The following is a 27596-nucleotide window of genomic DNA, read 5'->3' as shown; positions in this document are numbered from 1 at the left end:
AAAATGACACGTATTTATAGGAAGTTGAAACCAAAAGACTGTCCAAAAAGTGGAGTATCTTACATAAATGTTGCTTCGGCACGTACTCCAGCAACACTCTATTTTGGCTGATCAAACCAGACATCTTTGCAAATTTCATACTTAAAGAGGCGCTCTTGATACATGATGGTGTTTCAAAACTATTTCGATGTAGAGTGGGCTCGAACGATCAACATTAAGAGGATTCCTACCTTCATCTTTCTCCAAACTGCTAGTCTTGACTCGTTTGTTACTGACGTCGCGGTGGCTGTGTTTGGTGAAGATGCTCAATGTTTCAACTTCTGATAGGCTGTGTTTGGTGAAGATGCTCAATGTTTCAACTTCTTTATCAGAGTAAGAGCTCCCAAACTCAGATTTACAGTTCGAAATTACTCTCGCGCAGCCGCGGATCCCATATACCGAAACGTCAAATGTGGATTTCGCAGCTGACCAGAACACTAGAAATTCCCCCATTCTAAGCCCCAAATCCTCCGCAAATTTCGACCAACCACGCGTAAAGTATCTATGATCCTCAACATGCTCGAGTTTCACAGCCCAAGATTCCCCAGAACTGGCTCTGAGTATGGTGTTTTCTGCCAAAATTTCATCATATTTCTGCACGAAAACAATCGGCAACCGAAGTTGGCGAGTGAAACCTTCGTTGGACAAGACCTTGAAAAAAGAGGGTTTGGATCGTTGCTCCCTTCCCATGGGAAATCAATACTGAAAGTCGCTGTAAATGAAATAGTGAGATTGATCACCAGGGGAACCAATGGTTTAAAAAATATAAAAATGAAATTAAAAATTATTTTATAATTTTTAAAAATTGTTTGTAATTAATATTTTAAATAAGGAGAACTTTTATTAAGATATTTTAATTGAGTGTGAAGTTCATAAAAAAAATCGTATCATGTTTTTTTGGATTGTACACAGACGAATGAATTTTTTTTTTTAAATATGACATGGTGAGAACCATTATAAATGTTTTGTATGGGGTTCTAGTTCTGTGGATGCCCTTATATATTTTACGTACACACGCAAAACTATTAATACAATTATTTCTATCTATTCTAATTTAATCTTTTTTTTTTTTTGAAATATTATGTAATCTGATTTTAAGCAACTCCAATAAATGAAGTACTCGCAATTGATAGATCAAGAAAGTGCCTCAGCTCCTAGCAGAATGCGCCGCTTTAAAACATTTGAGGCATCGAAATCTCGTCAAACTGGTAACTATATGCTCCAGCATAGACACCAAGAATGAGGAGTTTCTGGCTTTGGTCTTCCAGTTCATGAGCAATGGGAGCTTGTATGATTGGATTAGAGGAAAGCGAAGGCATGCAAATGGTGCTCGGTTATGTGCGCTCGAAAAACTATGATCTGCTATTGGAATCGCATCTGCCATTTATTACAGCACAATGAAACCGAAGTCCCCATTGTGCACTATGATTAATTTAAGGCCTAGCAATGTTCTTCTGGACACAGATATGACTCCAAAGGTTGCAGATTTCGGTCTAGACACGTTACTGTTGAACGAAAATAAATCTTGATCTTTAAGTTTTACACATACCCTCAAAGGTTCCATTGGCTACATATACCGCCAGGTAAGTTTCTGTCGCATGGAATTTTTGTGGGTTGATTGAAACACAATAAATTTTACTTTTTACTTGTTTGTAATTCTTGCTTTAATTTTAAAGTACGTACATGGCTAACAATTTCACAGAATATGGATATGGAGAAAAACCATCAACAGCAGGAGATGCGTACAGCTTTGGCATTCTTCTAGTACTGAAGCTCTTTACTGGAAAGAGCCCTACGGATAAGAGGTTCAACTCTGAAGAACTGAATGAAAAGTACCGAGTTTCCAACCCAAGTGGAGAAGTATTGGACGCTAATTTACTTGAAGAAATTAATGACCACAATCTTTGGGGTTGGTTTTTCTTGTATTGAGGATGTTCCAGATCTTCGTATCGGCATAAGAGACGAGAGTGTTAAAAAAAACCTTGCTTCAAAATGGAATAAATAGAATTATGTATGTTAATCAACGTTTTGGGTTGTAAATGTGCTAATCAATTAATTTAGAAAAAAGAAAAAAGAAAAAAAAAAGAAGAAGAGGAAGAAGCAGCAGCAGCTCCGACGTACAAGTTATGAATCATGCATGGCAATGAACTTATGTCCACCATTAGTATCCATTAATTGGCTCAATTTCATGAACTAGTTTACTTTCCATGTATGCTTGAATTTATTTGATAATCCTGTTTTGTGCTGAATTTTTTACATATATATAGTCGTATGTGTTCTATATATATATATATATTTAATTCATTTGTCAGCCGAAATAAGATATCAAATATAGATATAATTTATTTATGTTTTAATTTTGTAAATTTTAAAAAATTTCAATAACTTCTTCAAAGTTTTATGTTTGTATAATTTAATATTAGTTTTAGTTAATATTTTGATTATATACGTATATAATATTTTCTGATAAAATGTACATGCAACTGAATATAACAAAATGTAATGTAAAAAAGTAATTTGTAAAAAAAAGCACACAAAAAAGTAATTATATTTTTAAAATGCACAATATTTAAAAAATGCAGTGTCGCACTTAACTCCCTTCAATAAGCTAATGTCAAAATTGTCCATAAAAATTCTCACAATTTGACACCGCACCATTTCAAACTTTCTGCAACGCACTGTTTGGAGCTAAATAACAACACGATACTCCCATGCAAATCATCCAATGACCACTTCTTCTTCTTCTTCTTCCACAACCCTCCACCACCACCACCGTCATGCAGAGCACCACGACTCCAACCCCCTATTGCCTCCGTCAACCCCATCAACACCACGGTCGCCAGCCCATGTCGACGAATCCCAAGAAAAGACTCTCTTACAAGCCATCGAAATCGAGCCGCCGCTCGATGATTCTCCCGGCACATCCGTGCCTCCCTTTTCTTGGAAGAAGCTTTTAAAATTCACGGGTCCCGGGTTCTTGATGAGCGTTGCGTTTCTTGATCCGGGGAATTTGGAGGGTGATCTCCAGGCCGGTGCGATCGCGGGGTACTCGTTGCTATGGCTGCTGTTTTGGGCTACTGTTATGGGGCTGTTGATACAGTTACTGTCGTTGAGGCTGGGGGTGGCGACAGGGCGGCATCTGGCCGAGATATGTCGGGATGAGTACCCTTTCTGGGCGGGCCTGATGCTGTGGTTCATGGCGGAGGTGGCTTTGATCGGGGCTGATATCCAAGAGGTGATCGGCAGTGCGATTGCTATAAGAATACTTAGCAAAGGAGTGTTGCCTCTTTGGGCAGGTGTTCTCATTACTGCCTGTGATTGGTAAGTTTTTTTCCCTGGATTTATTGCTGTTTTTATTGTCATTATCTCCTAATAAATTAATTAGGTGAAATACCACAATAATTAAGTTAGTTTCTTGAATAATATCGAATCTAGATCAAAAAAATTTGGGAGCCCGCGGTTGAACATATGGACCATATTTGCACGTTTAATATGGTAAAGTAAATATTTATGCATGAGAAAAATGATATTGAATTCAACTAGGTGGTTGTTATTTTGAAAGAAAACGAGCGCAGAACCCAAAAAACTGAATTTTGTATGGAGAGAGAATGAATATATGTATAGACCATATGGAAGCTTTATAAAGTTGGGTTAATTAATGAATTTATGTTCTCTTTTATTTCAACCAGAGTATCAAAGACAAAAGATCTAGTTCATCATATCATCGCTTCAAAAGGTTTATATGTAACAGTTACACACCACTTCAAGATTCGAAATATTTTCTGTGTATCTAATGGACGTGGTGCTGTCATGTACAGTTTCATCTTCCTTTTTCTGGAAAACTATGGATTCCGAAAGCTCGAAGCCTTTTTTGCTGTGCTTATCGCAAGCATGGCATTATCATTTGCCTGGATGTTTGTTGACGCAAAACCAAGCGGCCAAGAACTTATAGAAGGTATTTGTTTCACCTCCAATCTTCCATATATCATAAATTAATTTCTTTCTTCATTGTACTTGTGGAAATAACGTAGTTCTAATTAATGACCCATTATAGGAATTTTGATACCCAGGCTTAGCTCCAAGACAGTTCAACAAGCCGTTGGAATCATCGGTTGCGTCATCACACCTTATAATGTTTTCCTATATTCAGCTTTAGTACAGTCTAGAAAGATTGACTTGAAAAAGAAAGGGAGGGTTCAAGAGGCCCTCAACTACTACACATACGAGTCCTACGTTGCAGTATTTGTCTCGTTTATCATAAACTTGTTTGTCACAACAGTTTTTGCAAAGGGATTCTTCGGTACATCACAAGCTAGTACGATAGGCTTGGTAAATGCTGGAGAATACCTTCAAGAAAGATATGGTGGCGGCATTCTCCCGATTCTTTACATTTGGGGCGTCGGTCTACTGGCAGCTGGACAAAGCAGCACTATGACAGGGACATATGCTGGACAGTTTATTATGGGTGGTTTTCTGAACCTGCAGCTGAAAAAATGGCTAAGATCATTGATCACCAGAAGTTGTGCCATTTTGCCGACTATTATTGTGGCTATTGTTTTTAATCGCTCGGAGGAGTTGCTCGATGTTTTAAACGAATGGCTTAATGTGCTTCAGGCCATGCAAATACCATTTGCAGTTATACCTCTTGTCCACTTGGTGTCAAACGAACAGATTATGGGTGAATTTAAGATTGGAACAAATTTGGAGGTATGCTTTCTTGTTAATATCATTGACATGGATCTATTGCTAAAACTTCAGGATTCTAGCCATGGTCGAGTCGAGCTCAAGCAGAATCATGCTCGAACTTGATTCATTTAGGTATTCAAACTTGATTTGAAGGCTTAGATAATGACTCATGATGAGTTTGTTAAAAAACAAAAATTACAATAATCTTTGTTATTTATGGCTCTTTATGCGGTAACATAATCAACACATTACACTTACCTTATTGTACTACCACTCTAAAAAAAATTGAATTGCATGTTAACATGATCTATAGATTTTGGTAGAAGGTGTTGTTAGATCCTATAGAATTTCTGCCATACGAAGCGAAGTCATTTTTCCCGCTCCATTGAGTATTATCTTGTTTTTTCAGAGGACAGCTTGGGGTGTGGCTACGCTGGTAATAGCAATAAATGGATACATTTTGGTGGATTTCTTCATATCAGAGGTTCATGGATTGTTGTTTGGTATTACAGTGTGCGTGGGGGCATCCTCGTACGTAGCATTTATCGTGTATCTTGTATTTCGTGGCACCAACCTCGTTTCCTGCTTCGGTTCCCATCGATTTGCTTACACTAGAACTTAGACCACCATATTCAAAATGATTTTATCAGATCAGTGAAGAATTGTGGGTTCTAGTGTAGATAAGAAAAAAAAACTTATATATATTCGATTTAGATTGATTTGAAGATATACGGATTATAGTTATGTTTGGTGAAATAAAATTAGTGAATATATTGATAAAAATAAGATATTCGTTTTTATTCATTCTAATATAAATCGAAAAAAAAAAATTAAATTGTTTAACCATTTAAAATATTTGGATTAAATATCTATAGTTGATTCTACGTACCTTTTTATAATGCAGCAATTGCTTCTCATAAATTGTAGATTGATGCAATAATTGAAAGGGATTCTTATAATTAAGCTACAATCTATACTATTATATTAAGTGTGAGGACATGATAATAACTAACTAGAGAGGACACCAATTTTTTTTTTCCAATTTTACCCTTATATGATATTAATATTACACTTTTGTCTTTTGTTTTTTGTTTTGTTTTAATTTCAACACACATTTTTATTTTTATTTCAACAATTCTAATATTAATTTAGTCCCTCCATAATTTGTCAAATTTCACTTTATTCTATCGATAATAATAAAAAAGATTGTACACACACGCATCGCGTGTGCATAGTAACTAGTATATATTATATATTCTTCTCATCCACCACCTAATATTAGATAATCGGTTATATACTGATAATCCTTTCCAATAAATGGAAATAATTATTCATGTCTATTTATATTAATCACTTCAAATTGAGTACAATGTTGTGTTTTCGGTTCTATTGAGATTTTTATTCAATTTTTTATTATTAAAAAAATGTTTTTAGTAGAAAAGTGAGACCTCAAAATTCAAATAGTCTTGTATTAGAGTCTCACTTGTCTGAGTTTGTAGATAGATCGATTTCATCCACCCAAATATATTAAAAAAATTGCTTTCGTTTTTTATTTCCAACTTCAGAATAAATCATATAAAACTGTTATTTTTTATTTTTTCGAAGTTATATATTAATGTTTTGACTAGTTATTTTCATGGTAAAAATAAATTCGCCACCAAAATGGTTGTTATTTCATGTCAAACCTTTTTTTTTTTCTAAACGTCGAACCTTTTTCAAGTAACTTTATCTAAATCTTATAAATTATTTATTTATCTATTAAAAAAAATTATATAGATAAATAATGATTTTTTTTTTCTTGTTTTGCATGTGCTTTGAAACTATAAGCGCTAGTTTTTATTACAGAAAACCTTCCTAGTATCACATAGATAAATACGTTTGGGTTCGTACTTCGTAACGGAGATGGAGCAAAAAATTCCTCAAAACATTTATCCTCCGGGCTCTCAGCCACCGGAGCATCATCTCCCCCACACGTACAGGCATCCCCTTTTCTCAGAAACTTACAAACAGAATCCTTTGTTCACAAATTGAATGCGCTTGGTTGTTCAGGGCTAAAGCGATGAACAAAGCTTTTAGAGAAGTTTACCTCGCCGCAGCAAATTTCTGTTGTAATGTCTGCACTGTTCCCTGCTGCTATTGCTTTGGCTAATGACCCCAGTGGCCAGCTTAGCAACGTAGAGAAACACATGATGTAGTTTATTTGATGTTGTAAATTTGATGGCTGAATTAAGTTACCTGCATAATTGTGAATTCTATCTCAGGATATCAAACACAGGAGTCGAAATATTATATTTTAATTGATATAGATTTTTTTTTTAAAAAAAATGAACTCTAAAAACTTATGGAAACCCACAAATTTTCAGTTTGTGTATATGTTTTTTTTTCCTTTTTAAAATTGAAAAAAGAGGGATATATAATGAGTATTAAGTACTTGAAGGTAATAAAAGCATTTTAATATATTTTATATTAGAAAACTCAAAATGTAAGGTTTAGCAAGAAAAATTTAATAATTTGATCGGCGAAGTACGTACGTCATGAGCAAGGAATGGTAATTGTCCAAATTATTTTTTGCAGTTTAATTATACATAGCTTTTCAAATATATGATAATTGTTGAATTAATCTTGTAATTCTACAAACATTGGTACGTATTCAACAGGTTGGTGGGACGATTACATCGTCATACGTTGGAAACATTATAAAATTCATTTTTTAATAATTTTTCTCAACTACCAATATTTGAAAGTTAGGTTGGGTGGAATCATAGTTGATATAAAGAATGAATCATTTTAATTAATTCTTAATCCATTAACATTCTATTTAAATTGTGCATATTGATTGAAAGTAACTAAATAATTAAAGAAAACTCGTACGTAATGGAGGATGTTGTTTCGAATAATCCAAGGATTGAGTTGAGCGTGACTAATCGAGAGATCGCAAATTTCTGGAACCAGAGGAGATTGGTAGAGGAAGATCACCTCTATGCTGCTTTAAAGGCCGCAGCTCGTATACGCACTCGTAATCTCACGGTATATGATCTGAATATGAATACGAATATATAGTTTTAAATTTCAATCTAATTATATATATGTGTGTGTGTGTGTGTGAATGTGTAGTATGATGAATACCTACAATTTGAGGAGTCCTTGGAGGAGAAAAGGGAGGTCGAATTCGAAATGGACACAAAGATTTCGGGTGGAAAATATGAGCATAAAGGGATCCTGAGAGTGGGAATAAAGGACTGGTAAGTTGAGTTTAGATAATTTCTGAGTTTAAATTTCACAAATAAAGTTTGGGAATGTGCAGGTGGACCGAGAGCAAGTACGCATATCTAAACGAACCGGTCACTGAAAACCCGAGATTGCGGTCTAGCACTGCATCGACCTAATTATCGAGTTAAATGATGTTTGATACATGTGGGATTTAGATTCAAAGTTAAGGTTTCCATGTGTTCTTTTTACATTATCACACTGGTTTTGTTCGTTTAATTCAATGCTCAAAAAGTAATTTTCTCTGATAACAAAAAAAAGGAGGTTTTTGCTCTATCAAAGAAAAAACATTTAAAAGGTGCAACTTTTTTTTTTGTCATAACCAAAAATATTTCTAGCTTTCCATTTTAAAGAAAATACATACGAACCCAGTAAAAGCGAAAAATAAAAATCCACCCATTCCAGGTTGTAATAATAACAATAATAAAATTAAAATTTAAAAAGCCCCTATTATGCAAAATGTTCTGTTAAACTAGTCAAGTTCCAAAGGTGTGGTTCGTTTTCAGAACCTCCAAGAGAATACACTTGGGCTGGGCCCTATTAAAACGAAAAATATATCTTGTTGAGTATCTCGAAAAGATATTCAAAAATGGGCTTACAGGATATGATTTTGGACCAAAAATAGAATAAACATTGAATGCAGCTGAAAATTCCAACCCATTTTCAGTTTCTATAAAATTTATCATTTATGGTTTTGCATTCCGTGTCATGCAAAATATTGAAACGGGTATGTAGCTATTTAGTTTTTACTTGTATGATCATATATTAGATAATAGCTGTCAACACACACGTGTTGCATAGGTTGAGTACTGATGATCATTATATTTCTTATAAAGAAAATTCACATTTTATTAATTTTAAACCAAAATTTAAAAGAATTAAGAGTTAAGAAGAAAAAGAAAATATATTATCTTGCACTTATTTTAACCAGTAGAGAAATACATTTATTTAGTCTATTCTCGAAAGTATTTGCAAGGCCTAAATGATATCAAATCTTAGCTTATCCTTGAAAAAAAAAAGATAATTAGACATAAAGCCATTCAGTGGACGACAAGCTTCCGCCACGATTATTGAGCTAAGACACAAAACTTTCCAATAAAAAAAAAAGTTATTGGAATACAAAAAAGGTATATTTGCGTTCTATTTCTTTAAATAACACATATACATATGTTTTTCACACTATATAAATTTATTGTGACAGTTATATAATTTGACTTTACAATTTATTGATATCATCAATTCCCATCACTAAATTTGAAGCCTTTGGGTCAAATTATTCCCCGCCATTTGCGCCACCACGGTCACCAATACTATTGACCTTTCTCGTAATCAAAATAATGTAGCTTTTTCCATCTCAATACTTTGACCTTTGCGTTTTGATCTTAATATTAATGAGATAATAATTATTTCCCACTTAACTTATTATATTATATAGTGCATTTCATATGTCAATCTATATATTAAAAAGAGTATTTTCTTGGTCTGTTTTGTATTTTTATAGTCTCCTCCCCCATTCTTTATTTTTTCTCGATTTTATAAGGTTTAATGTTTCAATCCTTTATCATCTCTTGATTTAATCCATAATTAAATTATCTTTATTATTCAATCTATTAATATAATCTCACCGGGAAATGGACATCCAGAATTAGGAGATGTTGGCTGTGAAGAAGATTGAGCATGTGAACCTCACCTTGTTGTGACTCATTTGGATTTGTACGTGTCAGATGATTCCATGGACGACTCTCTCAATCTGACTTTTAAGTTCATTTCTGGTCAAAAGTTGGTCAGTTAGCAGGCTCTCCTAAAAAAAATTATTTTGTTTTTGAAAATAGTAATTTACTAGAGATCATAAATTTTTATAATTTCATATGGGTATTTTTATGAAATCCAATTTCTATAAACCAAATAATTTAAAAGTCCTATGTGGCGAAAATTTGACCACATTGGGAGTCAAAGGGAAAAAAAAAAAGGCATTTGAAACTGAAGTTACAACAGCGACCAACAGGGGAAAATCATCAAATATGTATTAATTGAACATATTTGGAATAGTTATTTATATCAGTTTTAACTTGATTTTTTCTCAGCAAACCGATGTATTGTCGATCTCCATGTAAAATCGGAGAGTTTGCCTGATTTTAACGGATAGTTAGATTCTTGTAAAATCGGAGAGTTTGTCATCCTCACGTGAAATCCGATACAACAAAAATAATAATAATTTAATTAAAAAAAATAAACGTGAAATAGCAGATTCTATATGTGCAGCTCAAAAGCCAGTGTCATTTTCATTAGAAGAAACGCTGCACCTTTTTTTTTTTTTTTATATATATATTTGAATAATTTGGTCAAGTAAACAGTCATTTTCCCTTCATCTAGATTATAAACACAAATCTCATGTATAAGTTCGAATAATACAATATATAATCCCACGTTTTATATATTTACGTGTGTTTGTGCATAAATGGTTTGTTATATATATAGACACACACACACGTAAACTCATACATATATTTTTCTCATAAAAGTATTCAATCTTTAAAAATAATATACATGTTTATAATAGATATCGAGGAGGTGGATTTTATTTTTAAGTCCTAATTAATAAATATATAATTTTTAAGAATAATGTTGTTTGGTAGAATGATCTACCTTCACCTAGACGACGTAGCAGACAAAAGATTAAAATAGTGCATCGTTTGGATATTTTTCCTTAGCTAAAAAAATATAATATAAAGAATGATAAAATGGAATATGACCAAATGATATATATTAATTCACCGTACGAGAATATTATTGTAGTTAATAGTCGTGCAATAAGTGATAATTACGCCAGTGGATAAATCAACTAAATTTCGGCTAACCACACTCACTCTATAAATTCAAAGTCTAAATTACTTTGACTTTATAGTAATGATGGGTTGTTTATCCCCAAAAAAAATTTATGTTATGAGATATCCTTCGATATTCTTTCATTTAAAAGTCTTTTTTTTTTTGGGGACAAATCCGCAGTTATTATCTATCAAATATGCAAATCACTATTTTAAAATCGAATTGGACAGGTTGGTTCGATCGGTTCTATCGAAAACCGATTATGAGTCCAGTCTACAACAATACGGACGACAATTTTTCTTATGAGTTCAGGTCCCGTGGGGAAACACGAAACTGGAACGGAAAGCTCCTCTTTTTTCAAGTTCAATGATTTTTAAATCTCCAAACTAGTTCGAAACGAGTATGAGGATAATATATCCATTCCTGAACCCGTCTCGAAAATAATAACAATAACAATAATATTATTATTATATTAATATTATCATTAATAATAATAGTATAATAATAAGTTTGGGTTTAGATATTTCTCGAACCCATCTCGCCCGACCCCACTATTTTTTTGAAACGAAGATGAGGCAGAGACGAAGATTTGATCTCCGCTGATTCGGGGAAGCGAGATCGAGGCAATTATGAAGACAGTGATGGAATTTGAGGCATGAAATAATGATGACAAACCCGTCCCTTCTCATTGTCATACTTATACAACAATCATGTAAACCGTTTTTATGATCACCGATCAAAAACGGTCAAAAACCACTCCGGCCGATTCACATGTTTTTAAATTTTTTTAAAATTTGTTTTTTATTTTATTGAAAATAATTTTATTCCTTATTTTAAAATTTTATTATTTATTTATATATATATATATATATTATTAGATTTCAAACTTTATTAAAAATATTATTTGAGTAATATTATACATTATTTTGATTTATTTTTCAAAAAATATTGATATAACCATATGCAAGTTGTTTAGAATTTAAAAATAACTACTTATATATTTTTAGTATTTATTTATATACATAAATAATATCAATGTAAAACATAGTTCAACTTCTATTTAACAAAACAAAGTACAAAAAGAGAAAAGGAAGCTTCTGTTTTATTTTTTATAATCAAATCAACCTTTAGTGTGTATACAATAACACGTACATTTTTCGGTAGTGTATGTATGTATATACAATTGGGGGACAGAAGAAAATGTTTTGCTTCTTTTAAACGTAAGCAATTCGCTTTTTCCTTGCCTCTTACTTCTTTTGCCGAGTGAGTGTACATACGTATACCTTCCCAGTTGGTTGCTACTCCCATCTCTTTCCTCGTTTGTTTTTTCACTCACTCTGCTTTTTTATTTTCTTCGCTTGGAAACAAGGCTCGTTCTGTAAGATTGCTGTGACTATGGAGAGAAAGCAGGGATTTTTCTCGGCTTTGAAGGAGGAAGTGGTCCGGGGGCTATCCCCGGGTCGGTCGCGGAGGGGCCGGAGTACTTCGCCATCGGGCTCAGGTCTGCTTAGGAGGAGGAGAGGCGGTAGTGTGGGTCCGCCAGAAATGTCGGTATCGAGATCGGGAGGCATGAGGCCCGGGCTTGAGACGCTCTCGCCGTTGAGGGAGGGACCGGATCCAACTGGGTCGGATTCCGGGGACCCGAGGAACGAGCGTTGGGCCCATTGGCTTTGTCGTGCTCCTCCTGTTTCGACTTCCGGGCCGGGTTATTCGAGGTCCGATCTGAGGCTGCTTCTCGGCGTTCTGGGTGCGCCGCTTGCCCCTGTGCACGTCACCAATAACGACCCATTGCCTCACCTCTGTATTAAGGACACCCCGATTGTTAGTCATCTCTCCCTATTGGTTTCAGTATCTTTTTAATTTTATTATTTATTCAGTTGCATTTAATGTTTTCTTTTTCAGCTGTATCTCCATTTTTTGGCATTTGCTTGCGTTGCTATATTAAACTTGTATCGACTGTGAAATGGTTGGGTTGGACAAGAATTGTTTTTTTGTGCCTCATGAACTAAAAAATTGTTTTCTTGCAAGTTTTTTTTTATGGCTGTTTTTGGCTACAAGATGCTTTGTCTTGTTCTGCTTGTTTCTTTCTGCATATAATTTAGATATATTCAAGAGCAAGAGAGATTTGGAGTTCTTAAACTATTTACAAGCTTGCTTGAAATTCTTTTTCGTTGAGATCATACTATAAGATTGGTGGATTTTTATCTTTTGATTGTTCTAGTGTAATTACACGAGTTACCTGTTAGGACCTGGCTGGAAATACCCAAAAATATGGAAATCTTCAGAGTATACTAGTATGCAATGAGGATGAAGACCTTTTACTGTTGGCTATTTTGTTTAATGTGTTCGTTAATTCCTCAATCTACTGAAATAAAGTATGATAAATAGTTGTACTACTCACGGCGGTCTTTGTTGGGATTCTGGTCACTTTTTACTGTATAAATGTTCTTAACATGGATAGCAATTTATGTGGAAATGCCATCCAGGAAACGTCTTCTGCCCAGTACATATTGCAGCAATATCTAGCCGCAACTGGAGGGCAGAAGCTTCAAAACACAATCCAGAACGCTTATGCAATGGGTAAGGTCAAAATGTTAGCATCTGATATAGAGACAGCCACGAAGGTTATCAAGAGCAAGAACTCCGCGAAAGCAGCAGAGACGGGTGGATTCGTGCTCTGGCAGATGAATCCCGACATGTGGTATGTTGAGCTTGCACTGGGAGGCAGCAAGGTTCATGCTGGCTGCAATGGGAAGCTAGTGTGGCGGCATACTCCTTGGCTTGGTGCACATGCTGCTAAAGGACCTGTTAGACCCCTTCGTCGCGCACTTCAGGTAAGGTTTTTTATTGTTGATGATGGACTATTTGTGAAACTCCAATCATCACGCTGTAAAGCGTGTGTTGATTTTGACTTCTAGACTAGAGCATTGCTTGTGGCATGTGTTAAAAATTGGTTGTCCCAAAAGCTGGTGCTTATGAGAGGTGGCGGTATAATAATTTTAAACGTTAACAACCGACCAGACTTAAATGAGGTTCATGGCTTTCTACTCATAGGGTCTTGATCCAAGGACTACAGCGAACATGTTTACTACTGCGAGGTGCACAGGAGAGAAGAAAATCGGTGGAGAGGATTGCTTCATTCTCAAACTCGGTGCTGATCCTCATACATTGAAAGCTAGGAGCGAAGGACCTGCAGAGATCATTAGACATGTTTTATTCGGCTACTTCAGCCAGAAGACAGGTCTGCTTGTGCATTTAGAAGACTCCCATTTGACCCGAATCCAATCGAATGGAGGAGATGCTGTGTATTGGGAGACTACTATCAATTCATTTCTTGATGACTACAGACCCATTGAGGGAATCATGATTGCTCATTCTGGTCGATCCGTGGTTACTCTCTTCAGGTTCGGTGAAACAGCAATGAGCCACACCAAGACTAGAATGGAAGAAGCATGGACCATCGAGGAAGTTGCATTCAATGTGCCAGGTCTATCCATGGACTGTTTCATCCCTCCTGCAGAGATAAGATTCAGTTCTGTTAGTGAAACTTGCGAGCTACCTAAGAGGAGAGAGTGAAGAGTGCAGTTGCAGCTTCTGCAGCTTATCAAGCCAAAGTTTTGCTGCATTGGGAAAATCGAGCCATGGCAATGGCAACAACATTGTAGTGAGGATGAACAGATGAGAGACGAGGTGGCCAACCTCCCGAAAAAGGAAACTTTAGGCTAGTTTCATGGTGCAAAGAGACTGACGAACTGAGCTAAATTAGTATATCTGGAGCTGTATATAACTTTGAAACAAGCCTTCGTCTCTATTCGTTTTTTCCTGTGCAGGGTATGTGGTGGGAATCAACTTTTTGAATGGTATAATATAATTATAAGAATCATATATTTTGTTTCATAGTTGTGTAAAATTCCATAATATTAAAGACTAGAACATTTTCAATGGATAGGATTTATTTGTATATTCTTGATTTTGCGGTATAAATCATAATATTTGGTTCAGATTGTTTTTTGGATCCTTGAAATGGAGAGTTTCGCAGCTGCTTACGGCATCTGTTTATCTCGTAAGCAAGGCGCCTAGTCACGATTATGGCAGGTCGAGCTTATACTGAGCAAACCATTTTTCTAGTGTGTGTAATTGTTCTGATACATAAAATAACATATCGAATCGCGTTTTGTTAAGCTGGCAGCTTATTGGTGGTTAGGGACTTGGGTGTCTATTTTGATTTTAGCAAATTTTGGATTAAATTGATTTAATAAACTAAAATGAGTTATCCCTACACTTTAATTGGTTAGTATTATATTAAAATATCTTGTCCAGCCCACTATACAATAGACGCTTGCTCATTGAATTTTACCAAATATTTTTCTTCTCCGATACGACGAAAGTAGATCCAATGGGTAAATTTTAATTTACTGTAAATACGTAAATGATACTGGAATTAACACTATCCTCTGAATACAAAAATTAAACACCCTTGATTCACTACTCAACGTTACATGATAAAACCAATGGCATTACTTAGTTAAATTACATCTAGAATGACACACTGGGCTGAACATGCTATAAGAATCAATATAACAACTAGTTACTACCTCCACCAACTATGGTGGAATAGAATATCCTATTAACCAAACAAAATTCATCCCACAATGCACGAAATTACATATCACCAACGAAGACATACAAAACCCAAAAGAAAGAGCCACGAAGAAGGCAGGGATCAATATTGGGTATTACCAAAATAAGTTACAAGTAAAAGGGGACGCTGTAAGGAAAGTCGTGGGATAAAGGCTTGTACAATTGTGATCTCTAACCTCGGATGAACTACAGAAACAATTAGCTCCTCATAATGCACGCAAAGCCAACATAACTGCACGAGCAAAAAAAACACACTGAAGAGTATAAGCTTTTACCACATCTTGTACAAAATCCAACTTCTCGATTATTATCTACAATCTGCCTGTGGCTGGGTTGTAGAAATAGTTGCAATTAATGCATGCATTGACAATAAGGAAGTGGTAAGAGTGAGGTGTATATATTTCTAAGGTTTTGGAATATGCGAAAACATGAAGAAGGAAGCTCAATTAATTTAACCCTCATCTATTACTCGCCAGAATTTTTTGGTATGGTGAAGGAGCAACTATTAAGACCATTGTCAATTGAGAATTTATAGAATAATACAATAGCTTTCAAACCAACTCTATTGCCATCTCTAGTTTTAACTAAAGAATCAACTAGATGAGAAGGGCATGCACATTCATGGCATAAACACACTGAAATCTCAGTACTATGAAAATGAAAAATTAGTTTATCTGATGGGTTCTACAGTCAACCCTAACAAATCTATAAAGCATCAAAATAACGTAATAGGGATGCTCTGTTTTTATAATAACCCATAACGGTATCTAAGGTTTTCAAATTCATCAAATCTTAAGGTGTCCAAACAAATATAATGGATTTGAATCACAAACTAGATATTATTTGATTTCATATCTTTCTTCCTAATGCACCTTAGATATTTACACTATTGAGATAGTATGCCCCCAACAAGCTCCTTTAGACTAGGTTATCCTTCCACATTTTTTTCTTAAAAAAAATTTGGGGTGTAAAAACATTAAGTGCATAAAAATTCTGATTATTATAGTCATGATCGATCCACAGGTACCAATACCATGAAGAGAAATATCAATAAATTTTCTCAAATAGATCTTAAGGCCGGACATGATTCAAATTAGTGTTGATTGAAGATCCACACTGAAAAAACGGAGCATTCAATCATTGAGTCCTGAAACCACATATCAATTGCTAGAGTACGAAGGGAAAATATAATATGGAATTCATCCTAAAACATATTCATGGCAACAGATTCAAGACAAAATTTTGCGATCAATCTTGAAATAAGTAAAATGATAAAACCTGCAACAAAATAACTAGATTTTAAACTTTGACTCGATTAAAATTTCATTGCCAAAGAAGATCATAGAAGGTGAAGAATTAAAAGCATAGCAGATAATGATGAAAAAAATCAATTAGCAGGCTCACCAAGCAAACAAATGAGGATAACGGAAAAAATGACTTGAACAGGTCGACTGTACTGCATAAGATATTGAGACCTCTGAAGCTGTCTCTGGATGGCACCATACCAACCATACAGCTGCCTGTCATAACAATCATCACAGCCATCAAGGCAACTTTTGTTCTTCTCATAGCATATCTTGACGCCCTTCAGAGAAAATAAAGATATTATCAAGATACGAAAAGTCAAAAACAGCTAGAGATAATGAAAATTATGAGAAGAGCATTATTCGATTTGGTATCAAGGAAAATCAATTACGCACTCTGGTTATGTTTTGAGAAAGGGATAATGTAGTATCAGTTTCTGGAAGGCGATCAATAAGCTTTAGCTTTTTGTAACCATTCTTTGGCCACTTCAACTGAGACATTGATGATTCCGTGGTATTCAGAAACCCAGAAAAACTGGGTATTTTACGTGGGGGTGTATCAGGCAGAACATCAGAGGAGCCACGATGCAAAGAATCAGTAGCCACCAAAATTTTCCATGATGTAATTTCTGCATTGGCACTAGCTGTCCTTCGATGCCCTGGAAACTTTTCCTCAGCCTCCCATAGACCCCGTTCGACCAACTGAAAAGATGGTTTCAAACATTCTGTCATTAACTGCTGATCACCCTCTTCCAATTTTTCCACTCCCACATCCCCATCTTGAAGTTTTAAGGTGGTTTTATTTGTGGAAGACGGCGAAGGTCCTGAAAGAAACAAAGCAAGCTCATTGCGCTCTCCTTCATTTAATCGCACCCATGGCAATGGCATCCTGCCATCTGAGAATGATGATTCTTTCAAAGAGTTTTCAACATTTGATGTCTGATTCTCAATTGCAGTTATGAAATCACGATGCCTATGTTTGGCATCATCAGCTGAACTACTTCTAGGGTAACTTGATTTAACAGCACGCTCAAATTCATCCAACTGCATCAAACGCAAACATCTACATCCATTTCAATCATAAAAAAAAAGTTACAGTAAAATTATAAAGAAAACTTTACACCACAGAAACAGTGATTGTACGAGAACCTAATGGATGTTTAGGTATGATCAAATGACCTGCCACTTGGTAGTGCCAAGAGTTGTTCGGAGATTTCTTCCAAGCTCATTCAAATCCCAAAGCCCAGAGGCATCCTTCTTAGCATGTATCCACGTTCTATAAATTGATTCCATTCTTCAAAAAAATAAAAATTAAAAAGTGTCATCAATTCAAACAAATCGTACCATAGCGTAATACCAACAGAGGAAATAAATAAACGAATTACTAAACAAAAAATGCTTGTCGGTGGAGGGACGAAACAAAATGAAAATTTCAATTATATTGCCCAAAAACTCAATGGAGAGAAGACACAATTCAAAGTACCTGTCGGCAGATTCCTGGACTTCCTCCGCAGCAGAGAAAAACGGATCTTTTTCCCATCTGTCAAACGTAGATGCCATACTTTCCCCCCGAAAAGGAAATGAAAAATTAAGAAGGACTAACCCAATTTAGAGATAACAAAGGAAATTGGAGAAAATCAAAACCATCGAAAAGCTGGCGTTCTATATTTCTCGAATCTGGATTTTGGCGATATTTTTAGCCAAGAAAATATCATATTTATCGCCTCGTGGCGCTGCAGCTGATATCGATTGCGGTTTCCGTTGGCTTAGCAGTCAAGATTAGTGTGCCTTTGACCAGCAATGGATTATGATCTAATATATATTATATTAGCAATGATTTTTTTTTTTGTCATAAAATAAATAAAATATTTTAATTAAAATTAGAAATACTAAAATTCATTTCATATTTATATTCAACTTTAAAAATTTCAGCATTTCCCACACCTTCCCCACATGTAACTGTCGACAGATTTCCTTTCAATGACACAGCAACATCAATCATTTCTCCATTCTCGGGATTTGTTTAATTGATCTTCAGCTTGAAATTTCAACGCCATGAATCTGAAGTTGGTGGATTTTTCTTCTTCTCACGATTTCTCCATTTGCTTCTATTTTACGCGCATCATAAACATTTTGCATTCACAACTTCATGTCATTGTGAACTTCCGACGGATTTATATGGTGTGTTTTCGAGTACTTTACTTGATTTTCATGATTATTTGGATGCTTTTAGACGGGATTCAAATTTTGTAGACCACTTATCGATTTTTATTTAATCTGAACTTCAACTGTTTGATAAAATGCTTCTATAAGAATTGAGTTATAGTATTTATACTTGAAGCTTGATATGTGCTTCCTACTCTGTTGTTTTTAGCGTCGGATTTTATTCATGAAATCTGGAAAAGGTCTTTAACAATCGAGGAAAAAATGTTTTTGATGTTATCTTAGTAATGGGTGCAATTCTCTGTCTTAAAATTGCTAACAAAGTATTCCTCTAATTTTGCTTGTAACTGACAATGCTGTTCAAATGGATCCAAGTATAATTGCCATCAATCCGTAGTTTTTTTCAAACAAGTATGATTTTCGAATGATGATTTAATTTTGGAAACGACTTTCAATTATGGGATAAATAAATATAGGTATGTCTACCTGGGATGAAATATTGAAAATAATAGACGGCATTGAGTTCGTACTAGCATTTTTTTTTAACATGCTACCACTCTTCATCTTCCAAAAAAACTTTATCTTCATCGTATGCATGTTCTGATTACAGTCTATTTCTCAGGTGAATATCTTTCGAAGCTTCGTTCTACGTTGAAAAAACCGCTGAATTGTGGAAACCCAGTGACAAAAGACCAACCTTTATCAGGTACAGGATGATATTGCTAGCAAAATTGTTAACCCATTAAATGTTTGGATTTGAGCTATTTTGTGTACTTTTTGAATGACAATTTAGAAGAATCGCGATTTCCTCATTCACAAGGGCTTGAATGACCTTAGTTATGTGTAATTCTTTCACTGAATAACCCTACTGATGTGTTAATTTTTTCACTGACAAGAGTTTGAACAAGCCTATTTATGTGTGTTTATGGGCACAAATTATCAAAAGATTTACCTCACTTACAAAACTCTGTAAAATATTTTGCTTTATTCTCTACTAATATTGCAAATTCTTCTCTCGACTCATTCGCTAGACCTACATACTTCTTCACCACCATAAATTGATTGTTTCTAAAAACCTAAAACCATATTTCTTCTGTCACTTTTCTCTATATTGAATTAATCACCAAGTTTAGTTTTCGGCACCTTTTTCTTAATTTTTTTTATGTTTTTATATTTTTGTTTTATATCTTTAGGAAGTACATTTTGTTGATGTGTACAATTATTAAGGAGCATAATTAAGGTGTATCATATTAAGTTATGGATGAATGAAGAGAATAACAATGGCATCAGCATCTGTCATTCAATTTTTTTTGAAAACTACTTTAATTGCAGCAAGATATTGCTTTTGTTTCAGCTTGAAAATTTTTTATTCATATTTCTCTTGGTTCATACATACAGCTGTGCAGCCCGCTAGTTTATTATTATTATTATGCAGACAATCAAGTTGAAGCCAAACCAAGCAACCACAGCAATGGAGGAGAACAAGGAGGAATCACTCTGCGCGGCGGCTCGAACCGGCGACGTTTTTAAGGTAGCATCTTTGCTTAAATCTGGAGCTGATGTCACCTACTTCGACCGGGATGGTCTAACGCCGCTGATGTACGCCGCCAAAAATGGCTGGGCGGAGGTGGTGACGGCGCTCCTCGACGCCGGTGCCCCTTGGAATGCACTTTCCCCTTCGAATCTCTCCGCTGGAGACTTCGCCATGGAAAGTGGCCATCAATCCTCCTTCGATATCCTTCTCAATGCAGGTCCTTTATGACAGAATTACCACATTTTAGTGCTTGATTCATTTTGTCTTCCTTACATTTGAGATTTTTTTGTTGAAGTTAGAATAAGGTTATTGAAGTATTTGTTTTTCCCCCTTTGTATGCTGGGTTGGTTGCTGTTTCTTTGGACAAATACGTTAAACATTGTAAATCGGGGTCGTTTTTTAGTTGCTATTTAATTAGTTGTTAAGTCATTGCATTTGCACATAAGTTTTATCTAGTAACATCAACTATAGTTGTGTCATCATATATCACAATTTTACTGGGGCGAAATCATCCTTTTATTTGAAAAATGTACAAGCGCTTTCAAAAGATTACGAGGGAGAGAGGCAACTGCCCCCCACCTTCGTCCACTTCCTGCTTTTAGGGTTGTGGTAAACCCAGTTGGTGGCAAAATGCTTATGGAGCTTGGGAGATGGTACACACGGACAGATCCACAAGAGAAGTCCATAAGAGGGACATCAGATTGGCCTCGTGATAAAAAAATTGAATCTTTGTGTATAATTTTTTAAAAGATTCGAGTTTTGCCCACTGGATTACATTAACTTGCTGCCCTCGATCCACCTCAATGATTAACCCCTTCAAATTTTGTGGTCCGCCCCTAGTATATGTAGCCTGTTACCGATATTATCTGACTTTTTGTTGGTGAAACCGTAAATGAGTAGCATTCATAACCTTCCACTTGTGGATTCCTCCCTGCAAAAATATAGATGTGGACGATCATGGGTTACGTGGCCGCTCTGCGGTTGAACAACTCACATTGCTGTAGCTATTGACTGTGATCTAACAGCAGGCTTCTGACCATATATAGGCATCATATAGCCATTTACAAATTAACGTTTTGTTTGTCCAGGAATATTGTATAACTATTAGACATATTTCAAAGTTGGAACAATCGTATTGACTGCTTGCATGATTCTCCAGAATTATGAAATTCTGCAGCTGCTTTATTTTTCTTGCACAGTGGTTATGCTATGTAGCTAGCAGCGGTAAAAATCTTACCTTTTGGATTAGTGCCTTCTGCAAATACAGTTCTTGCAATTTTCAATTGGTTACCTTCTTCTGAAAAAAGTTGATTCACCTAATTACAAGGTTTTCAGTTATTTAATAGGGATACAGGCCGAATTAATTCTTGGAACAATTGCAAGAAAAGACAGTGCAAAGGCTAACCCTAATGGGGATTATCTGGATGACAGAGTTACTTTTAGTGAGGATAAGGTGATGGACAGAGAAAGCAAGGCAGTTATGATGGCTTGGGAAAAGCCACTCATGGAAGCTCATGCAAAAACTATTTGCTCTGGAGGTGGGCATGTATTAAACATCGGCTTTGGCATGGGTCTTGTGGATACTGCAATTCAGCAATACAAACCCTTGTCACATACTATCATCGAAGCTCACCCAGAGGTTTATAATCGGATGCTTCTGACTGGGTGGGGTGAAAAGAAGAACGTGAAGATAATATTTGGTCGCTGGCAGGATGTTCTTTCTCAACTCAAATCATACGACGGTAAAAATACCCATATAATTATCTTTGGTGGTTGCTTTCTATTATAGGAGATGCAGAAGAATATTGTGTGCTCTGATGTTCTGAATTAGACCAGTTAGCATTTAAGCACTTCATCGTGTATAAATTTCAATCTGATGTAAACTTTAATGGTATATCAAGTACTTCGGACTTAAACGACTTACTTTACATATTTGTTATTTTGCAGGGATATTTTTTGACACGTACGGGGAGTATTATGAAGATATGAGAGAGTTTCACCACCATCTTCCTCACTTATTGGAGCCTGGAGGAATATATTCATTCTTCAATGGGTTTTGTGGCAGTAACGCCTTCTTTCACATGGTTTATTGTCAGCTAGTAGCTCTGGAACTTGAGCATTTGGGTTACTTCACACAGTTGATACCCTTACCAGTGAAGGACTGTCTAGGGGAAGATACCTGGGAGGGTGTGAAACACAAGTATTGGCAGCTGGATACTTATTACCTTCCTGTTTGTCAGTGTTCAGATGATTCTGAATGATTTCTTGGGTTTACTTAGTTTTTTCTTAGGTTATCCATGCTCTGCACCAGTGACTAGAGAATATGCGGGTGCTCGCTGTATAATTTCACTGCTAAGATTAATTTGTCGTCTTGAGTGATATAAGAACTTTGAAGTATAAAGCTTAATTATCACTGCTAAGCTTTGTTTACGTTTCGTTTTTTTTGTTTAAAAACATTTCGAACAACTCAAAGGGATTTTTTTTTAGACTGTTTCCGGTTAATGAAATTATTCAAGAAGATTGATTGTATCGAGAAGTACCAAGTCTTGCGCCTTAACTGCCAAAAGGGAATCATGTGAAAAAGTTAGATACTTATACAAAAAAGTAAAAAAAAAAAAATAAAGCAACGCTTTTTATCAGGGGATATTCTATCATCCACCAAGTAACGTGGATGATATACCCTTCATTTGGGGTGGGGCATATATTTGAGAAGGGTGGATGCTACACCGGTGCATTGTGTAGCATAGAATGTCCTTTTTGTCATATGATATGGCAGTAGGTTGTGGCTTGAATCAAATCAAAAAGTTGTCTGTTCGATCCTCCAGTAACTCTAAAATAGAAATCATAAAAAGGATTATTCTTGTGCCTCATTTTCATTACCATATATATATAGATATAATATTCTTCGATTATGCTTTGTGTGAGTAGGGTTAAGGTAATGTTTACGCATTTGGAATAACGAAAATAAAAGAGAAACGTACAAGATTCAGGCTAACTAATTAAAGTATTTTGTTCAGTATACTAGTTTCTATATATGTTCAATGCTTTTATTTCACAGTTGCTTGAAAGTTGATGGAATCCTTTCAGATTATTAACCAAGTCATAAAATGAACAGTATAGGCAAACTTGACATAATATATATGTAGATGAAGGTAATGATCGGCAGATAATTAATTAGAAAGGGACAATTTATATGAAGAAGTTTCTTCACGTACAACCATTATATTTCTTCTTCTCTCTTCAATCGCTGCATGGAATAATTTGTTGTAATTGTCGTTACCGTTCCTCGATTCTTTTTGCCGGAATTTCGCTTCCTGAGTACTCATCCAAACTTCTAGAATTAGAAAGAAAAGTCGTGCATGAAGGAAGGGAAAATATTTTTCATTTCTCCTTAATTCATCGCGCACAGTTTGCATCATCATATACAAAGATTTAGCTAACAATCTTGTGACTCTTGGAATAAATCCGCCTAATCTTCACTTGGGACATTATGGACTTACATATCAATAGATCGGGCTTTCTCATCAGAAGCCTTTATCTGAACTTGGGCTTTATCATCAGAAGCCATTGTCTTAACTTCTAGTGGAGGCATTGGGATATGGATTTTGGGTACAAATATTGACTTGTTTTTCTTGTGTACTATTATGCTGCAGTGCTCGATAGAAGTTGGAATGCTACCAGCTTGTTGAGAAGAATTAAACAGGTGCTCTGATTGAATAGAAAAATATGGTGCATGCATTTAGCTATTTTGTGGTTCCGTTTCAAAGAAAATATTATTTAGCTTAATAAATCACAACAAAATTTATCTTGTAGGCTTTTCAAGTTGTTTGCATAAATGATGTGATGATCATTTTCATGCTGTTTCTTGGAATATTTTTGTGCAGTCCTGCTTCATTTTGGAGCAGTTTAGAGTTCGTCGAATAGTATGTTTCCCATTGCACCTCGGTTTTAACAACGAAGAGACCAAATAGAATGTTCAGATTTTGTGCGAATATATTGAGATTTGAGAGGGAAAGTATGTGTGCATATATAGGACTATTGTATTAATTTTATCATGTCCAACTAAATACAATTGGGCTATTAACGATGTGCTTTCCATCCGACCATTCCAAATGAGTGAAGCTAGTTGTGCCCGAAGGCATGGAATTTGCCGTAAATGTCACTGTGTAAGTTTTCTTCTCATTTGAATTGGTGAAATCTAGCACATCCGGCACGATCTCTATCTTCACCATCTTCGTCTCCTGAGGGATTGAGACTCTGTAAGTTGCTGGAGTTCCCACATTTGTCAGAGTTCTTGTGTATTTGATTACTGATGGTGTAGTACTACCACCATTTGGGCCTGAAGCTGTCTGTAGGGGAACTGAAAAAGATGGGTAGTTGAGATCAGCTACCCTATATTCCTTATCCGCCTTGCAGGAATACTCTTGCTTTGTGATGATTTTGATCATATCTGAGCTGTAGTTTATGGCACAAAGAAAATCCATATAGTCATCAATAGTAGCATCATACACAAGACCAGGATCAAGTGCTGATATAGGATCAACATGTCCTGCACCATAATCAAATGGTGTTGCTGGCAATCCGGTTGCACTATCTTGAATGCCTTTTTCACTCTTATATTTGCTATAAGCTGTGGTCATCAGGGCCGATCTTATAGCTGCAGGGCTCCATTCTGGATGCACGGCCTTGACGAGTGCTGCTAATCCGCTCACATGTGGGCACGACATTGAAGTACCAGAAACTATGTTGAAATTCACTTGTCGGGTGTCTTCTGATAAACCTGTTGGACCTACTTTACCCGTCCAACCCGCAAGAATATTAACGCCTGGTGCTATTAGATCAGGCTTCAGTATATCTGGCGTGATGGGGTTTGGACCTCTGGAACTGAATGCTGCCATGACGGGTGATGGCTGCACTCCAAGTAGGGTGCCTCCCGAAGCAATTGTGGCACTTGGATTTGATTCGGACGAGATGTATTTCTTTATCTCGTCACCTTCTGTCTGACCCACAGCTGCTGTTGGTATAAAATGGGCGTCAGCAACCAGCTCTTCTCCATAGGTTTCGGTGTTTGCAAGAATCATCCCTACCCCACCTGCATCTTTTACCACCAACGCTTTTTGTGACCTTGCATTCAACCCACGCTCGCAAAGCACGATTTTCCCTTTCACTTTCTCTTGAATCAGAGTCTCTCTCATGCAGAGTCTGCCGTAGGATGAATTGCTGACGCTCCCAGCATATACCAATGGAGTTGAGGATGTTAAAGGTTTCCCACTATAAAGTGATGTCCCAGTAAAGTTCTTACCATTTCCAAGGCTAACATATGCAGGAAATTGACGATCCATTGTACCAGCTCCTACAGTCGTTAACCAAGGTGCCACATTCGACAGGCTCCCACGACTTGGCCCACCATTTCCAGCAGAGCACGAAACTAGGATGCCTTGGGATGTTGCGGCAAATGCTCCAATTGCAACCATGTCTCTGGAGTAATCAGAATACGAGCCGCCACCAAGTGACAAGGAAAGCACGTTCACGCCGTCTTCGATTGCCTTCTCCATTGCTGCTAGTATATCACTACTGACACATCCCCCAAGCCAGCAGACTTTGTATGCTGCCACTCTAGCACGTCTAGCCATCCCACGCGCTGTACCCGCCGCAAAACCGAACAGGCTTGCTCCAACCACTGCCGATCCTGCTGCTGTGCTCGCAGTATGTGTTCCGTGGCCGTCATCATCTCTAGGAGACCTCGATTCTGTTGCCTCTTCAATGGCTCCAAACGCCGCCTCAAATCCCCGTGAGAAAAATCTTGCACCAATGAGTTTCCGGTTGCAGCTTGATGTGGTAAAGTTCGTGCCTACTTCACACTCACCCTTCCACCCACTTGGGACTGGACCTAGTCCATTGTCATCGAAACTGCCCGACTCTGGCCAAACGCCGGTATCTAAGACACCAACTATAACTTCACTCGTTGTGCCAGAGTCTAGCAGAAACGCGTCACTGTTGAGAAGTCCGAGAAATTCGGGTGACCTTGTGGTGTGGAGTTCGTATTTTACTTCTTCTTGAACCGATAGAATCCCCGATTTTGCTTCAAGCATCCGAGCTTCCTCGGATGTCAGCCGCACAGAGTAGCCGTGGATAACATTGCTATAAGTGTAGATCATGTTGGCAGAGAGCGACACCGTCTTCAAAGAAGAGTCGTACCATTGCAAGTTATCTTCAAAATATGCAGGCATATTGAACTTGTCCATGTGAACAATATACGTTTTCTTCTTGTAATTCCTCTTTTCTGTATCAGCAAATGCATGAAAGAAACACAGAAGAAGAAAAAGAGTCGCGAAAGGAAGAATTCCTAGCTTTGACATCTTGATTTTTTTGACTTGGAAATATCTGGGTTTTAAGAAAGAGTGAAGTTCTGAACAAATTTTGTTGGTAAACACAGAGGCTGCTATAGAGATTTTAATCACTTTTGGGTTCTTGAGTTGAGAATTTGAGATCTAAAGAAAATAAATGATGGACTCTCATTATTGTTTGCCCATGTATATAATAAGGTTTTCTCTCGAGTGTTTGGACCCACAAATATGTGATAGTTGATGACTGCAAATTAAAGACTACAATTATTTCATCAGAAATCACAGTGATATGTTCAATTTAGACTACAAGATATTATTTGGGAAATGGGATGAGTTAAAACTACAACGTATTATTAATTATTAATATAATAAAAGGAAGCAAGCAAAATAGAAACTTTACGGAAAGTTGTATAGAATTATTTAAATGATTCGACGTGATTCAAATAACGCGCGTTGAAAAGAACAAATATAATAATATATTTTTAAAATATAAAAATCGATATATCAAATTTATAAAATTGTTTTTTGATCAATTATATTCATAAAAAAATATTATTTTTTTTTTAAAAAAAATATGGATTTAATTGATATGTGTAACACTGGAGAGCCCTAACCACTCAATACTTACGTCCACTATGGAACAAAGATTAATGGAAGGACCACTAATTATATATGTTCAAAAACAAAATTAAGTTAGTAACATATACTATTAAATTATTGTTTTTATTGAATAAAAGAAAAATCGTGTGGTTGGAAATGTGAATTGCCTCGTCACGTCGATTGGCTTGG

General features: G+C 36.0%; 7 protein-coding genes across 9 annotated transcripts; 4 read left to right on the top strand and 3 right to left on the bottom strand.

The window, feature by feature from the left end:
- Positions 1 to 141: 141 nt before the first annotated feature.
- LOC140990044 (B3 domain-containing protein REM20-like) lies at positions 142 to 729 on the bottom strand. Its single transcript, XM_073459630.1, has one exon. The coding sequence runs from the start codon at positions 727 to 729 to the stop codon at positions 142 to 144; it is 588 nt and encodes a 195-aa protein (XP_073315731.1).
- A 2035-nt stretch (positions 730 to 2764) lies between these two features.
- On the top strand, positions 2765 to 5347 carry LOC140990043 (metal transporter Nramp3.2-like). Its single transcript, XM_073459629.1, has 4 exons — positions 2765 to 3360; positions 3858 to 3994; positions 4094 to 4746; positions 5135 to 5347. The coding sequence occupies exons 1-4, from the start codon at positions 2765 to 2767 to the stop codon at positions 5345 to 5347; spliced, it is 1599 nt and encodes a 532-aa protein (XP_073315730.1).
- Positions 5348 to 7539: 2192 nt separating this feature from the next.
- On the top strand, positions 7540 to 8299 carry LOC140990555 (uncharacterized). Its single transcript, XM_073460293.1, has 3 exons — positions 7540 to 7752; positions 7840 to 7967; positions 8030 to 8299. Exons 1-3 carry the CDS (start codon positions 7600 to 7602, stop codon positions 8109 to 8111), a joined length of 363 nt encoding a protein of 120 aa, XP_073316394.1. The 5' UTR covers positions 7540 to 7599; the 3' UTR covers positions 8112 to 8299.
- A 3731-nt stretch (positions 8300 to 12030) lies between these two features.
- Positions 12031 to 14819, top strand: LOC140989691 (uncharacterized). The gene is made up of 3 exons (XM_073459024.1): positions 12031 to 12639; positions 13305 to 13652; positions 13873 to 14819. The coding sequence occupies exons 1-3, from the start codon at positions 12214 to 12216 to the stop codon at positions 14392 to 14394; spliced, it is 1296 nt and encodes a 431-aa protein (XP_073315125.1). The 5' UTR covers positions 12031 to 12213; the 3' UTR covers positions 14395 to 14819.
- A 400-nt stretch (positions 14820 to 15219) lies between these two features.
- On the bottom strand, positions 15220 to 18552 carry LOC140989692 (uncharacterized). Its single transcript, XM_073459025.1, has 5 exons — positions 18247 to 18552; positions 17943 to 18057; positions 17160 to 17807; positions 16864 to 17044; positions 15220 to 15691 (listed from the first exon to the last, which is right to left on the bottom strand). The coding sequence occupies exons 1-5, from the start codon at positions 18321 to 18323 to the stop codon at positions 15666 to 15668; spliced, it is 1047 nt and encodes a 348-aa protein (XP_073315126.1). The 5' UTR covers positions 18324 to 18552; the 3' UTR covers positions 15220 to 15665.
- Positions 18553 to 18675: 123 nt separating this feature from the next.
- Positions 18676 to 22880, top strand: LOC140990731 (protein arginine N-methyltransferase 2). 3 transcript variants are annotated; one of them, XM_073460569.1, is made up of 5 exons: positions 18676 to 18829; positions 19549 to 19632; positions 20362 to 20677; positions 21807 to 22202; positions 22408 to 22880. In XM_073460569.1, exons 3-5 carry the CDS (start codon positions 20398 to 20400, stop codon positions 22719 to 22721), a joined length of 990 nt encoding a protein of 329 aa, XP_073316670.1. In that variant the 5' UTR covers positions 18676 to 18829; positions 19549 to 19632; positions 20362 to 20397; the 3' UTR covers positions 22722 to 22880. The 3 variants fall into 3 exon arrangements, with proteins under 3 accessions (XP_073316670.1, XP_073316671.1, XP_073316672.1); XM_073460570.1 differs by having other exon boundaries at positions 18681 to 18833; XM_073460571.1 differs by having other exon boundaries at positions 18686 to 18944.
- Positions 22881 to 24372: 1492 nt separating this feature from the next.
- LOC140990730 (subtilisin-like protease SBT1.7) lies at positions 24373 to 26977 on the bottom strand. Its single transcript, XM_073460568.1, has one exon. It carries the CDS (start codon positions 26817 to 26819, stop codon positions 24513 to 24515), a length of 2307 nt encoding a protein of 768 aa, XP_073316669.1. The 5' UTR covers positions 26820 to 26977; the 3' UTR covers positions 24373 to 24512.
- Positions 26978 to 27596: the final 619 nt, after the last annotated feature.

Source organism: Primulina huaijiensis, chromosome 12 (genome assembly GCF_012295235.1).
Source record: "Primulina huaijiensis isolate GDHJ02 chromosome 12, ASM1229523v2, whole genome shotgun sequence".
Taxonomy (NCBI): Eukaryota; Viridiplantae; Streptophyta; class Magnoliopsida; order Lamiales; family Gesneriaceae; genus Primulina; species Primulina huaijiensis.
Note: the sequence above shows the minus strand (reverse complement) of the source record. Positions and strands in the feature narration are given on the sequence as shown.

Excerpts from the sequence above, each read along its gene's own strand:
- LOC140990044 (XM_073459630.1), bottom strand. The coding sequence starts at position 729 with ATGGGAAGGGAGCAACGATCCAAACCCTCTTTTTTCAAGGTCTTGTCC.
- LOC140990043 (XM_073459629.1), top strand. The coding sequence starts at position 2,765 with ATGACCACTTCTTCTTCTTCTTCTTCCACAACCCTCCACCACCACCAC. Across the intron at positions 3,361-3,857 it reads CTCATTACTGCCTGTGATTG|TTTCATCTTCCTTTTTCTGG; the intron begins GTAAGTTTTTTT and ends TGTCATGTACAG. Across the intron at positions 4,747-5,134 it reads AGATTGGAACAAATTTGGAG|AGGACAGCTTGGGGTGTGGC; the intron begins GTATGCTTTCTT and ends TTGTTTTTTCAG.
- LOC140990555 (XM_073460293.1), top strand. The coding sequence starts at position 7,600 with ATGGAGGATGTTGTTTCGAATAATCCAAGGATTGAGTTGAGCGTGACT. Across the intron at positions 7,753-7,839 it reads TACGCACTCGTAATCTCACG|TATGATGAATACCTACAATT; the intron begins GTATATGATCTG and ends GTGAATGTGTAG. Across the intron at positions 7,968-8,029 it reads AGAGTGGGAATAAAGGACTG|GTGGACCGAGAGCAAGTACG; the intron begins GTAAGTTGAGTT and ends GGGAATGTGCAG.
- LOC140989691 (XM_073459024.1), top strand. The coding sequence starts at position 12,214 with ATGGAGAGAAAGCAGGGATTTTTCTCGGCTTTGAAGGAGGAAGTGGTC. Across the intron at positions 12,640-13,304 it reads GTATTAAGGACACCCCGATT|GAAACGTCTTCTGCCCAGTA; the intron begins GTTAGTCATCTC and ends AATGCCATCCAG. Across the intron at positions 13,653-13,872 it reads CCCTTCGTCGCGCACTTCAG|GGTCTTGATCCAAGGACTAC; the intron begins GTAAGGTTTTTT and ends TTCTACTCATAG.
- LOC140989692 (XM_073459025.1), bottom strand. The coding sequence starts at position 18,323 with ATGGCATCTACGTTTGACAGATGGGAAAAAGATCCGTTTTTCTCTGCT. Across the intron at positions 17,808-17,942 it reads TTGGCACTACCAAGTGGCAG|TTGGATGAATTTGAGCGTGC; the intron begins GTCATTTGATCA and ends CGTTTGATGCAG. Across the intron at positions 17,045-17,159 it reads TTTCTCAAAACATAACCAGA|GGCGTCAAGATATGCTATGA; the intron begins GTGCGTAATTGA and ends TTTTCTCTGAAG.
- LOC140990731 (XM_073460569.1), top strand. The coding sequence starts at position 20,398 with ATGGAGGAGAACAAGGAGGAATCACTCTGCGCGGCGGCTCGAACCGGC. Across the intron at positions 20,678-21,806 it reads CGATATCCTTCTCAATGCAG|GGATACAGGCCGAATTAATT; the intron begins GTCCTTTATGAC and ends GTTATTTAATAG. Across the intron at positions 22,203-22,407 it reads TCAACTCAAATCATACGACG|GGATATTTTTTGACACGTAC; the intron begins GTAAAAATACCC and ends GTTATTTTGCAG.
- LOC140990730 (XM_073460568.1), bottom strand. The coding sequence starts at position 26,819 with ATGTCAAAGCTAGGAATTCTTCCTTTCGCGACTCTTTTTCTTCTTCTG.